This window comes from Schistocerca piceifrons, chromosome 2, assembly GCF_021461385.2.
Source record: "Schistocerca piceifrons isolate TAMUIC-IGC-003096 chromosome 2, iqSchPice1.1, whole genome shotgun sequence".
NCBI classification, from domain to species: Eukaryota; Metazoa; Arthropoda; class Insecta; order Orthoptera; family Acrididae; genus Schistocerca; species Schistocerca piceifrons.
The window spans coordinates 179,131,777-179,145,834 of NC_060139.1; the positions used below are offsets into that span (position 1 = coordinate 179,131,777).

The 14,058-nt window shown below is 41.1% G+C and overlaps 1 protein-coding gene across 1 annotated transcript in view; it reads left to right on the plus strand.

The window, feature by feature from the left end:
• LOC124775227 (voltage-dependent T-type calcium channel subunit alpha-1G-like) overlaps nt 1-14,058 on the plus strand; it is a 790,960-nt gene that overhangs the window by 157,345 nt on the left and 619,557 nt on the right. Inside the window, exon 4 of the mRNA XM_047250065.1 lies at nt 12,427-12,598. Coding sequence (XP_047106021.1) covers nt 12,427-12,598 — 172 coding nt within the window. The remainder of the gene's footprint in view (nt 1-12,426; nt 12,599-14,058) is intronic.

The following is a 14,058-nucleotide window of genomic DNA, read 5'->3' on the forward strand; positions in this document are numbered from 1 at the left end:
GGTTGCGGTAGTCGATAGCGGTCCAGCACTTGCAACCTCTCTGGGCTGGCTGGCGCTTGCAGCGCCGCCGTATGGCACGGACAGAGACTGGCAGATCGCACTGGCCGAGTCAGCTACAGGTCGTGAGCGAAGTCAGATTAGAATAGCATTCAGTGCACTAGGTTCGCAGCCTCTAGTACGCGCATGTATTACGCACATAATACCAGAATTGTGTTAGCCTATCTTGCTTATTGTGTAATCCAGTTAATGTTCGTCAATGAGTCATTTGTATTCAAGAAAGATAGTTGTTATTAGTTATGTTCCTGGAGAACAGGACAAAGTTAATGGTTCAAATGGCTCTGATCACTATGGGACTTAACATCTGAGGTCATCAGTCCCCTAGAACTTATAACTACGTAAACCTAACTAACCTAAGAACATCAAACGCATCCATGACCGAGGCAAGATTCGAACCTGCGACCGTAGCGGTCGTGCGGTTCCAGACTGAAACGCCTAGAACCGCTCGACCACTGCGGCCGGCGACAAAGTTAAGTTATTAACTAAAGCATTCCAGAACTAATTATTATAGAATGTTCCAGATTCCTACAACCACCCCACTCCTGCTAGCCTCCATCATCCCACTGCAAATCCCAGGGATACAGATTGAAAAGCATCCTGCATTTGTGTAAGGTGATGACATGCTGTCATCGATCTTCACATCACTAACACCATTGTTAGACTTTAACACACCTAACCTTACAATAAATCTAATCACCCTATGGTAACATTTCTCAAATCTCACGTATGCACTGAAATTCAATTCCCTTCTAACACACAAAAGTCGGTCTTTTCCTATAGGAAGTGAGGTGGGTCCTCGACGGAGCAGCTGTGTTTCTTTTTCTAGCTCCTAATTTATTTACGTTAGCCAGTCCTGGCAGTTCTTACATTTTGTTAAACATTTGGTTTTTGTAGTGCTAGTGGTCAGCAGCATTTCACGCTCACAAAGGAGACTTGACTGTGGATTCTCATTCCGAATTTCGATCTTTATCTCCTGGAGGAGGTATATTTCGAAGAAAGTCATATTTTCTACGTTTTGGTCACAAAAGTATCTTTCCTGAACCAGCTGAAAACAGCATTTCTTTTCCTTCCACACGCTGGTGGCCCTGCAGAGGAGGCTACTGTCACTCCAATGATGGATACCATGCGGCAGCCCTCAAAGTAGAGCTGTTCAGGCATGTGTTGTTGACCTTTACAGCTCACGGCTGGGCCCTTCTGGGGGTGCGACTCTCTTGTTGGTCTGCATGATCTAACCACACATGCTTGGTTAAAATTAAACTTGATGTTTCTAAAGTGGCCTTTATTTTAATGACCCAAACACAGTAAAAGAATGTAAAATACATTGATTAACTACTGGCAGTCACAGGTGATACATCTCATTAGCTGGTTGGGCTTAATTGTTCTGATTAGTCTTTTTAATTCTGATTTAATATTAGTTACAGGAAATTTTTTGTGAAAAAAGTTCGTGTGGCAGCATCACGTCTCGTATCAACAGCGAAGTACGGAGGAAGCGGTGTGTTACGGTATGAGTGAGTTTTTCTTGATTAAAGTATGGTTCCCTTATTGGGCTTACAAAAACATTAAAAGCAGAATACATTTTACAGCGCTGTGTACTGTGTGCAGTAGAACAACAGTTCAGCGATGATTACTGTGCCAGTATGACCATGTCATAAAGCACTGTAAGTAAAGCAATGATTTTTGGACAACAACAATCCTGAAACGGATTGGCCTAGCCAGAGTCCTAACTGAACCCAATGGAACACTTATGTTTAGGCTTATTGGCCAGGTTTCATCACTTCTAAGAGTGCCTTCATCAGATTTAAAACAATTAAAATGGCCTATAACATAGTTACAAATCTATAGGAAAAGACACATTTTCTTATATAAAAAGTGTAAGACTGACTATCAATAAAAGACAGAGGCAGTACTTACATGTCACATATAAAATAATTAACAGGCCAGAAAAGCTTTAGTCACAAAATATATAAAAATGAATGCGTGAAAGCGAGCCACTATGGGCTGCTCGTACTTGTACAGCCACAGCTTGCAACAGACTGAGGCATCCGCGTTAACAAGTGCGGGCAGGTGAACATGACATTGCATCGAGAGTGCCATCTGGTAGCCGCAGGTACAACTTGGCTACTTAACATTCAGGTGTAGACAGACGAAAATTGTAATGAATATTCTTCAGTACATAATGTAAAAAGTAATATTTTGCTTAACAGCGACAGATAAAGTAACATTTTGTCTGCATCAGAGCTTAGCAGTACAGATTGAAGCATAAAAACGTCATTATAGAAAATATGGTAAAGGCTGAATGACACAGCTTGTAGAAATCGATATAATATGAAATACAGCCGATAAAACATTTAATAAACGAAAAATTATGAATTAACTTAGACGGAAAAAAAACGTTTCGGTACACTGCACAAGGAGACCCGAAATTAAATGTGAAATAACAGCTTTCTAACGTTGAAGAAATTTTTATTACGTAACTGCAGCTGTTCATTGAGAATAAGACTATCACTTCGAGAAAGATGTCTAAAAATAATTCTTCCACAATGTCTAATTTACGTCCTTTCTTCTCGGTGTGCAAAATGTTGACATCGCAAACAGCTTTAGGCGCATGACCTGTAATTAGAAGATGGTCGACAAAAGACGACGCGGTGGTCTAGCGGTTCTAGGCGCGCAGTGCGGAACCGCGCGACTGCTACGGTCGCAGGTTCGAATCCTGCCTCGGGCATGGATGTGTGTGATGTCCTTAGGTTAGTTAGGTTTAAGTAGTTCTAAGTTCTAGGGGACTGATGACCACAGTAGTTAAGTCCCATAGTGCTCAGAGCCACTTTTGAACAAAAGACGAATTTTGGGGGCTAGTGCCATTTTTTCTTAAAAGGTGTTCTTTATATTTGGTTTTAAAGGCACGTCCTGTTTGTCCTATGTAGCAAGAAGAGCAGATGTCGCAGACAATCTTATAGACGCCAGAAGTTTCTAAAGGGGAACGAATCAATTTTAAATTATGAATGAAGATTTTTTTCAAATTATTATTGACAGAAAATGCAACGTTGCAGTTGTATTTATTACGAAGAAGGCGTTGGATCTGATAGGAGATGTGCCCCACGAAAGGAATAGAGAAATATTTTTTTGTGTTGGATTCAATGATAGAGGTGTCGAGCGTAGTAACTCTTTTAGTAATCTTTTTAAGGATGCTAGCTTTATACTCGTTATTAAGTGCTATCGTTTTGAGTAAATTGATTTCGTCGTTGAACTTTTCTTTCGAAAGTGGAATGGAAGTAGCTCGGTGAATAGCTGAATAAAAGAAGGCGTTTTTATGAGACTGTGGATGAATGGAAGGCGCAGCTACATTCTCATCGGTGTATGTTTCTTTACGAAAATTATTGAATGACATTTTATTATCTTCTATTGTAAGCGTCAAGTCAAGAAAGTTTAATTGGCGGGCCTCGTTTTCAAGTTGGATGGTGAAAGAATCAAGCAGCCATGTCTGATACTTTCCAATGGAACACTTTCGCAAAGAGTTAGGAAGTCGATTTCATTTCAGATCACAGTGTCCAGCATCACTACCTTCCCTGGTTTCAGATTTTGAAGAGCAGTAGCCCGACATTCCTCCACAGACATTCAGACACTTCTTTGAAATAGTCCCTGGCACAGCTGAAGCCGTCATAAAGACAAAGAGTGGTCGAATTCCATATTAATGCCCATTAATAGTTGCCTGCGTATTTTTCATCAGATAGTGTATCTCACTGGATCCGAACACTTCTGCGCATACCCTTGCAAGGCTTTGAACATATCAACTGCACTTACTGGCCCATTCTCGAGTCACCAGCTGTCACATTCCACCTGGAGGTACTGTAATTTATTCAGTGCTGTATGTGGCGTGTAACTATTTCAACAACACTGTCTCGAGTTTCGATTCGGTATTAAGGAACTTTTCAAATGGTTCAAATGGCTCTGAGCACTATGGGACTTAACATCTACGGTCATCAGTCCCCTAGAACTTAGAATTACTTAAACCTAACTAACCTAAGGACATCACACACATCCATGCCCGAGGCAGGATTCGAACCAGCGACCGTAACAGTCGCGCGGCTCCGGACTGAGCGCCTAGAACCGCTAGACCACCGCGGCCGGCGGAACTTTTCAACACGGTGACGTAACTACCTGTCTATATGTGTGAACGCACTCTCTCCTGTGAATACGTGAACAGTGGTTTGTTGCCGGAAGGCATCTGTGTCCCGCGTTGGTCAGCTTCTCGCTCGTACCACGATCACAGCAGGTATTATTCCGGAACGAGAGAGAAAGTGCCGACTCCAGTTTCGGAGTTTCGGCTGTGGGAAGAGCCGTACGAATTCCATTTCCCGGGGCAGCGGGAGCAACAAGGCGCCGGCGGCCTGCCTGCATAATGCAGCCGGGAAATTGAAGCGAACTGGCGCCAGTGGCCGTGGGGAGCCAGTCCTGCCGACGAATTACATTTCACTTCTTGTTCCCGTCCGCGTCGCAAACAAATTCAGAACCGTGACGCTGAACAGGGTGACGACATCATTTCTTGACGTGAATGCTCAAATCCCGGAAATCGCTTGTGTGATTCGACCGTTGGAACATGTCTATATTTTTTTCATCGTTGGTAGTGTGACAGTCAGCACCATTTGCTTGCACACTGTTAAAGATTCCAGTGCTCTGTTCACGGCAGTAGGGAACAGGATTGTGATTGAGAGAACTCTACTTTAAGAGTCCAACAGTGACAGCATTCACTACTTATCGTATAAGTGACATCAAGTGAATAACGTAAGAGGCTGTTACACTTGCTGTTGTGCTAACATATAAACCAACAGTAAGAGAGTCAGTGTATGTTGTTAATGTATTGCGTATCTCTTCTTCTGGCGATGAAGCCACAATGATCAATGTTTAGGTCTTCCAGTTCTTTAGTCTCCAGACTCTCTTCCACGAACACTCATATCTTCAACATCAGCCTGCTTCATATTACCATGTTGTTCTAGCTACATTACATTCAGGAATGCATAGCAAATTCTATAGTCAGTTATTTCTGTTTTTTGTTATTTGGTTTTTAAATCACAGTTCGTTTACTTCTCATTATAACCGAACAGTGAAAAACTAAGTTAAAGATATGAGACGATTTGATTGGTTTCAGGAACGGTAATGCAATTATTTTATATAATACGAATGAGGATTCCCTTCTTACTTTTGTGATCTAGCATTCACTGCACTGAATTCAGGAAACTTCTATATCTATTACATTCATTGTAGCGCTTCAGCGATTATACAGTTCAAACTGCTTTTGTTCGGAATTAATTTTCTGCTTAAATGGGAGTCGTGTTTGTTTTCTGTGAAGATAAACTCGATAATACGCGAACAGTGCTGTAGTATTACGACAAATGTCCTTGGTCTATCCGCCACCTTTTGTTCGTCTGCCTTGCATAACATCGATGGAGAAGAACCGCCAATGACCTTATTGTATTTTAGTTGTAAGATTATTTTATTCGTTCTTATTCTTAAGACATAGTTACTATACAGTTTTCTGTTGGATTACTGCGCGGCTTCTCGTGTCGTATATGTGTTCCAAAAGTTGTCTCCTCCACATCTCTGAAAACACCTTCTCAAATTTGACTCGTACGTTACCTTTGGTGATCGTGCTGGTGCAATGTGCATACGGTGGCCCCCCCCCCCCCCCACACACTTTTTTTTTTTTTTTTTTTTTTTTTTTTTTTTTTTTTTTTTTTTTTTTTTTTTTTTTTTTTAAAATAGACCCATGCTGGGCTTGTTTTGCTGTGCAAATGTTCCCATGAGTGGCACTGACCTTTGTCTTTTACCACTCATTCAACAATATAAGTTCAGTAATCAATGGCCTCGTAATAGTTTCATTATTTTCTTTGCGTAAGTTACTCTGTAGCCAATACATATTTATAAGATTTAGTTGTCTTCGGACTAAAGCTTCTTGATCATGTTCAGTATTTTCATTGATCCCTGTGCCTTTCTAATTTTCATTGATCCCACTGCCTTTTTAATTTTCATTGATCCCAGTGTCTTTCTATTTCTAGTGTCATTAATCATTTCAAGCATCCTGTTCACTGCTAGCCAATATTTTTGCATGTAACCTAAACATTACCATACTAAAAAGAGTAAATTATTAGATTAATTTTTATGTGGTTGATTGTTTCATGCTTATGCCGGTGACTTCACTGAAATAGAGCTTACATTGTGTCGAAAGACTTATTACATGTCTCCAGCTATTGCTTAACTACTTCTGTAATCGAATCTACATTTAGCATTCCGTGATTGATATGGTTCCTTCTTGCGACATAGGCAGGCACAGACGAGTAAGCTTACAGTTTGTCTGTCATATATAGACTGGGCACGTTTTGATTTTTATGGTACACCTGTGAAAATGATGTTCGTTTTATTGTATTGCATCTTTTTACAACCTTGACAGTGCGTGAAATGACTTCATAACACGATTCTACGAGGTAGTTACAACACTTTACAGGAATCCAAATTAACTGAAAGCAAAAGACGTGCGACATATTTCGTAAAACCAACTACCGTTTTGGGGCAGTGGATGGGAGTTTTATCACGTTGTGTAACAACCGCTGACCTGAACTTGGACGCAAATACTTTTAATTAATGTCATTATCTGCTTCAGTTCAGTTTCACAGTTTAATCTAAAAGTCATTTTTTCTAATCTCAACTTCTGAATCAGAATCCTAAATTCATTTCACTCTAGAGGTATTTCGATACCTCCAACTATTTCGACGCGAAAAACTTATGGAACTTTTTGACACTCCATGTTCTATATTTGGGCGATCATTTTATTACTGGTTATAACGATTCCAGTTCTCCACGTTTTGGACTTGGTACAGGTAATTCCCGTTAGTAATTCTATGTTAGTGCACAGTCATACAGGTCTGAATGCTGAATGAATGGTAAACCTCGAGAATGTAGATGTATTGCTCATCACATGTGAAGAAAAACTGTGAAACTAGACCTCAGTTTTTACTTAATTTTAACTATGTATACTTTCTCTATCGATAATGTAAGGTAGTAAATATCACAAGAAAAGCATAATAATAAAATATTGAACAAAGAAATATCAGAAGTAAATAACAATGAAAATAATAATAATAGAAGTACCAGTAATTTTAACATGCAGCAAATGTAACATGTCCATATCTGGAAGTTCTCCAGTGGCTCGTTGAAACGTTAACTTTTTTGTTGATTTTGTGAATAATAAGTACAGTGAAAACTGTTCTTTAGCTATTGTGCTAAGTAATATTTTTCTGCAGTTACGATTCGCCTTATTTATAGCTTATGTAACACTTTTCAATGTAACCAATACTTAGGGAGCAATCGCTACTTACCCGTAGCTCACGAACAGCTAACGGATACGTAAAATTATTATCGTATTACATAGATTTCATGGAGCTGCTTCGTCTAAATGAACGATGGTCACAAACTGAACGAAAAGTTCCAGTAGTGAACGACGCTAGCTGGCAAATGTCATCGACTGGATGTGGCATACCTTTCCTTGTATGTATCCGCCGTATGTGGTCAACTTAGACTAGGAAATCGTCAACGTAGCTGCTTGTTCCATAGCTGATTTCCAAGGGTCGTTACTTCACTGAAATAGGGTGCCGGTGCGCTTTAACAAGGGGATTTGCTAGGCCTGTGCGTACTACAACATTTAGCACCCGCAAAGGCGGTAATAACTGCTCTACCAAGCCGCCTACAACTGACACAACTACTGAGTCACTGTGTCGGAGTTTACACTATTTATTATGTAATGAATAATATACGAAATTTAACTCCCGTTTGAAAGATATCCTACGTCAGGTACAAAATTTGCCAATTATCACTCTGAATCAAGGTCCCAATCCGGTTGTAGACACTTCCAAGAAATTATTCTAGATCCAGTCGTGAAGCGGCGAACTACTGCATCAGCGGTGACCATTGAAGACAGGTTGCAGACAGTTTGCTGGCACTCGCCGTAACTAGAAACCTGAGCGTCGGCTCCAGAAGTAGACCCACCGAATGACTCTCCAGCTGACTTTCTTGTCGGGCTGTGTAGCCCATGTAAATACCAGGCGGGCAGAATGATACCAAGCAACGCTCTATTTCCGCCCAACGACAGGCGATACAAAGTAGGGCGCAAACGTGTCGCCCTATGTAGACCACACCATACTACGATTTCAGCCGCACGTGAACTCGGTGCTTAACGCCTGCTATTCAGGCAACCCAAAAGACACCACTGTACTGCGCGGAGCCTCTGCATGACATGGTATATAGCAGTCTGATCACCAATAAACTCTGATGTTAATTACTGACTAAGTCTATTGGTAAAGAAAATATTGCAAGAGATGTTTTCATGTGCATAATTAATTCAGCTACATACAAATGACCAACTTTTCAAAACACTTGATGTACACTGGTGGTCAAACTCGAGTCTGATATGAAATGGCCGGCCGGTGTGGCCGTGCGGTTATAGGCGCTTCAGTCTGGAACCGCGTGACCGCTAAGGTCGCAGGTTCGAATCCTGCCTCGGGCATGGATGTGTGTGATGTCCTTAGGTTAGTTAGGTTTAAGTACTTCTAAGTTCTAGGGGACTGATGACCACAGATGTTAAGTCCCATGCTCAGAGGCATTTGAACCATTTTTTGATATGAAATCATATGTTTTTTGACCCGCTCTACGAACTCCTATAATCAACTCCCGTCAAAATTCGTTCTAAAACCTTCAAAAATCGCCGGTAAAAAGTAGTAAATACAACAAATACCATTTTTCCTTCTGGTATGAATGTATAAATATGAATTAAGTCCGTTAGTTTATTTTATTTTGTTGTATTAAGCTACATTTAAATTACCGAACTATCAGTGTAATAAGTCACAGCTGAAAAATACTAACGCCAATTCTTTACAGACGAATGGAAAATCTGGTAGAAGCCGACCTCGGGGAAGATCAGTTTGGATTCCGTAGAAATGTTGGAACACGTGAGGCAATACTGACCTTACGCCTTATCTTAGAAGAAAGATTAAAGAAAGGGAAACCTACGTTTCTAGCATTTGTGGACTTAGAGAAAGCTTTTGACAATGTTGACTGGAATACTCTCTTACAAATTCTGAAGGTGGCAGGGGTAAAATACAGGGAGCGAAAGGCTATTTACAATTTGTACAGAAACCAAATGGCAGTTATAAGACTCGAGGGGCATGAAAGGGAAGCAGTGGTTGGGAAGGGAGTAAGACAGAGTTGTAGCCTCTCCCCGATGTTATTCAATCTGTATATTGAGCAAGCAGTAAAGGAAACAAAAGAAAAATTCGGAGTAGGTATTAAAATCCATGGAGAAGAAATAAAAACTTTGAGGTTCGCCGATGACATTGTAATTCTGTCAGAGACAGCAAAGGACTTGGAAGAGCAGTTGAACGGAATGGATAGTGTCTTGAAAGGAGGATATAAAATGAACATCAATAAAAGCAAAACGAGGATAATCGAATGTAGTCGAATTAAGTCGGGTGATGCTGAGGGAATTAGATTAGGAAATGAGACACTTAAAGTAGTAAAGGAGATTTGCTATTTGGGGACCATAATAACTAATGATGGCCGAAGTAGACAGGATATAAAATGTAGACTGGCAATGGCAAGGAAAGTGTTTCTGAAGAAGAGGAATTTGTTAACATCGAGTATAGATTTAAGTGTCAGGAAGTCGTTGCTGAAAGTATTTGTATGTAGTGTAGCCATGTATGGAAGTGAAACATGGACGATAAATAGTTTGGACAAGAAGAGAATAGAAGCTTTCGAAATGTGGTGCTACAGAAGAATGCTGAAAATTAGATGGGTAGATCAAGTAACTAATGAGGAGGTATTGAATAGAATTGGGGAGAAGAGGAGTTTGTGGCAGAACTTGACAAGAAGAAGGGACCGGTTCGTAGGACATGTTCTGAGGCATCAAGGGATCACAAATTTAGCATTGGAGGGCAGCGTGGAGGGTAAAAATCGTAGAGGGAGACCAAGAGATGAATACACTAAGCAGATTCAGAAGGATGTAGGCTGCAGTACCTACTGGGAGATGAAGAATCTTGCACAGGATAGAGTAGCATGGAGAGCTACATCAAACCACTCGCAGGACTGAAGACCACAACAACAACAACAAGCTACATTTGCTACAATATAAGACTGGTAAACTGAAGACAGCCTTCAAAGTGATCAACAATGACCAGTTGGGATTGGTTTTAAATATTAAAGCATCTTTGTGCAGCCAGCCGGTGTGGTCGAGCCGTTCTAGACGCTACAGTCTGGAGCCGCGTGACTGCTACGGTCGCAGGTTCGAATCCTGCCTCGAGCACGGATGAGTGTGATGTCCTTAGGTTAGTTAGGTTTAATTAGTTGAAGTTCTAGGCGACTGATGACCTCAGAATTTAAGTCGCATAGTGCTCAGAGCCATTTGAACCATTTTTGAGAAAAACTATTAAACCTCAGATTTGGGAAATATCGGAGAGAAAATGATGTACTGCTTGCTACTTAAGTTTTTCATCTAGATTATCAGCCTTCTTTGTAATGACTTTATTGCACAAGATACTGTTTGTGATTCTTAGAAGACGAGCGTGTTTTTGGAAGTACAATGTGAAAACTGTCATTGGAAACGAAGCAAACTAATTTTTTTGTTTCTACTTTTGGTGTTAAGGTGCTTTATTGAGTATGATAAAGTGAATTTTCAAAAAAATACAGAGTATTTACCAATTCTGTGTAAATCTGAACTAATCAAAATGCATTATGTCCACATAAGCTTACATCAAAAGGCTTATTGTCCAATAGAACACAAGAAACGACATTTAGTCCATCACAAAAGTCCTCAGATCTTGAAAGTAAAAAAAATTGTAATAAATACATTTTTATGAACAACTCTGACTGAGTATTTTGTTTAAAGTCCGAAGAAGTAAACAAAATATTTTTTGTGACATGTTTTTCGCCACTTCTGGAAATTTTGCTTTCTGTGACATTATATGTTTTGAAAAGTTACGCCTCATACATGTGGTGAACCAGAACGCCACTGTAAAAACTTTGAGAGGTTATTTTGGTAGAAGGAATCCAAGGTGTCATTCGACTCATTATAGAGTCATTGCGTTTTGTTTCTTGTCCCAAATAGCCTTGTACGTGTACTGCACTGAAAATAGTGCACAAGACTGCATATAACGACGGTGATCGTCCATTATACCAATATTGTGTTAATCGTTTTCGCAGTTCGTCAACGTTACCCGGAAGCGGAGGAACAGAGATTTTATATTTAATGTAGCCCCATACACAGGAGTCCGTTGGGGTTAAATGAGGTATTCGCGGTGACCAGAATATTGCTCCACCACGCCCAGTCCAAGTCGGCACATTCCTACGGAGATGTGCTACAATTTCACGACAATTAAGTGGTAGCGCACCACCTTACTGGAAAATCAATTCTGTGTCTATATCCTGTTGTAATTGAGGCATTAGATAATGTTCAATTTGTCCACGTACGACATGCCAGTTACAGCTAAACCGTAAACTTTGACGTCTTTCGACACAAAATATTTATCTTAGGCGAGCCCAATACATGTTAGATTACTGCTCATCCTGTATCCGGACATTATGCCGATTCACTTTACCACAGGTATGGAAGTGGCTTCGTAACTGAACGGAATTTTATTAAGAAAATAATTTACAGTCCGTATTTTGTTATACATTTCTATACAAAATTCAGCTCGTTTTCTTTGTCACTTTCTCTTAAAGGTTGCAATAGTTCCAACTCGTAGGATTTGAATGACAGGTGTTTCGGTAATACCTTCCACTCTGTAACATTAGGCATATTCAGTTCTAGGCTGGCACGCCTCACTGATTTACCCAGACTACGAATGTATGACCACCGAGCTTGTTTAAATGCTACATCAGTGACTATTGGCCGACCCTGACCCAGCGTCCTGTGTGGTACACATCAGTTTCGGTGAAACGATTATACAAACTAAAACAACTTGCCTCTGTGGTGGTAGCTTGCGATATTTAGTCCTGAGTTGTCTCTGAACTATAGCAGCGGCTTTGGATTCCTGAAACAACAGATAACTCTGTGCACGCTCTGCACCATTATACGACTCCAGATGATTATTGGATGACTCATTCGCGCACGTCACCTAGCGGGAACGTCAGTAACTGACAGTATTAGACAGGAATAAATCTAGAAGATGTATTGCATTCAGTGCTGTATCAAATATTTCTGTAAGTTATTAACCTTTTTCACGATTATAGATTACTTTTGTTTAACCAATTTATAAACACAGGACCGGAGAGTGAGTTTATTGCCTGTTGCCATGTCACGTGGTAACGGCGCCGGTGTGCTGATGTTGGCAGGCATGCGCATCCTGGTGATGCTGCTGCTGGACACGCTGCCGATGTTGGGGAACGTGCTGCTGCTGTGCTTCTTCGTCTTCTTCATCTTCGGCATCGTGGGCGTGCAGCTGTGGCAGGGCATCCTGCGCCAGCGCTGCTTCCCCAAGACTCCGCCGAACGTCACGCTGCCCAAGTGAGTCCGCCGCCGGCGCCGCCCACCGCCTTGCGCTACGACTAGACACTTCCCCTGCACAGTGGTCACGCGTAAGCGATGTTTCTTGTTATCATTCAGGAACAAGGAGAAGTAAGAAACTGAGATTTAACTTCCCGTCGACGACGAGGTCATCAGAGACGGAGCACAGGCTCGGACTGGCAAAGGCTGGAGAAGGCCATGCTCTCTCCAAACGATTTAGGGAAACTGTTATATACACTGATCAACATCCACGTGATAGTAAAATTTGCTTTATTAGGTGTAGCCAGGACACGACTTAATTTTACCAGATAACCTTCTTTGGAAAATAAAAAGGCTTTTCTCCTACCCAAAAATTTACTAACGCGTGTTTATAAGAAGGGTAGAAGGACGGATCCTCAAAATTACAGACCAATATCCTTAAAATCGGTTTGTTGCAGGATTATTGAACATATTCTCAGTTCGAATACGATGAATTTCCTTGAGACAGAGAAGTTGCTGTCCATGCATCAGGATGGGTTTAGAAAGCATCGCTCTTGCGAAACGCAACTCCCCCTTTTTTCACGTGATATCTTGCGAACCATGGATGAAGGGTATCAGACGGATGCCATATTCCTTGGCTTCCGGAAAGCGTTTGACTCGGTGCTCCACTGCAGACTCCTAACTAAGTTACGAGCAAATGTGATTGGTTCCCAAGTATGTGAGTGGCTCGAAGACTTCTTAAGTAATAGAACCCAGTACGTTGTCCTCGATGGTGTGTGTTCATCGGAGGTGAGGGCATCATCTGGAGTGCCCCAGGGAAGTGTGGTAGGTCCGCTGTTCTTTTCTGTCTACATTAATGATCTTTTGGGTAGGGTGGATAGCAATGTGCGGCTGTTTGCTGATGATGCTGTGGTGTACGGGAAGGTGTCGTCGTTGAGTGACTGTAGGAGGATACAAGATGACTTGGACAGGATTTGTGATTGGTGTAAAGAATGGCAGCTAACTCTAAATATAGATAAATGTAAATTAATGCAGATGAGTAGGAAAAAGAATCCCGTAATGTTTGAATACTCCATTGTTAGTGTAGCGCTTAACACAGTCACGTCGATTAAATATTTGGGCGTAACATTGCAGAGCGATATAAAGTGGGACAAGCAGGTAATGGCAGTTGTGAGGAAGGCGGATAGTCGTCTTCGGTTCATTGGTAGAATTTTGAGAAGATGTGGTTCATCTGTAAAGGAGACCGCATATAAAACACTAATACGACCTATTCTTGAGTACTGTTCGAGCATTTGGGATCCCTATCAGGTCGGATTGAGGGAGGACATAGAAGCAATTCAGCGGCGGGCTGCTAGATTTGTTACTGGTAGGTTTGATCATCACGGAAATGCTTCAGGAACTGGGTGGGAGTCTCTGGAGGAAAGGAGGCGTTCTTTTCGTGAATCGCTACTGAGGAAATTTAGAGAACCAGCATTTGAGGC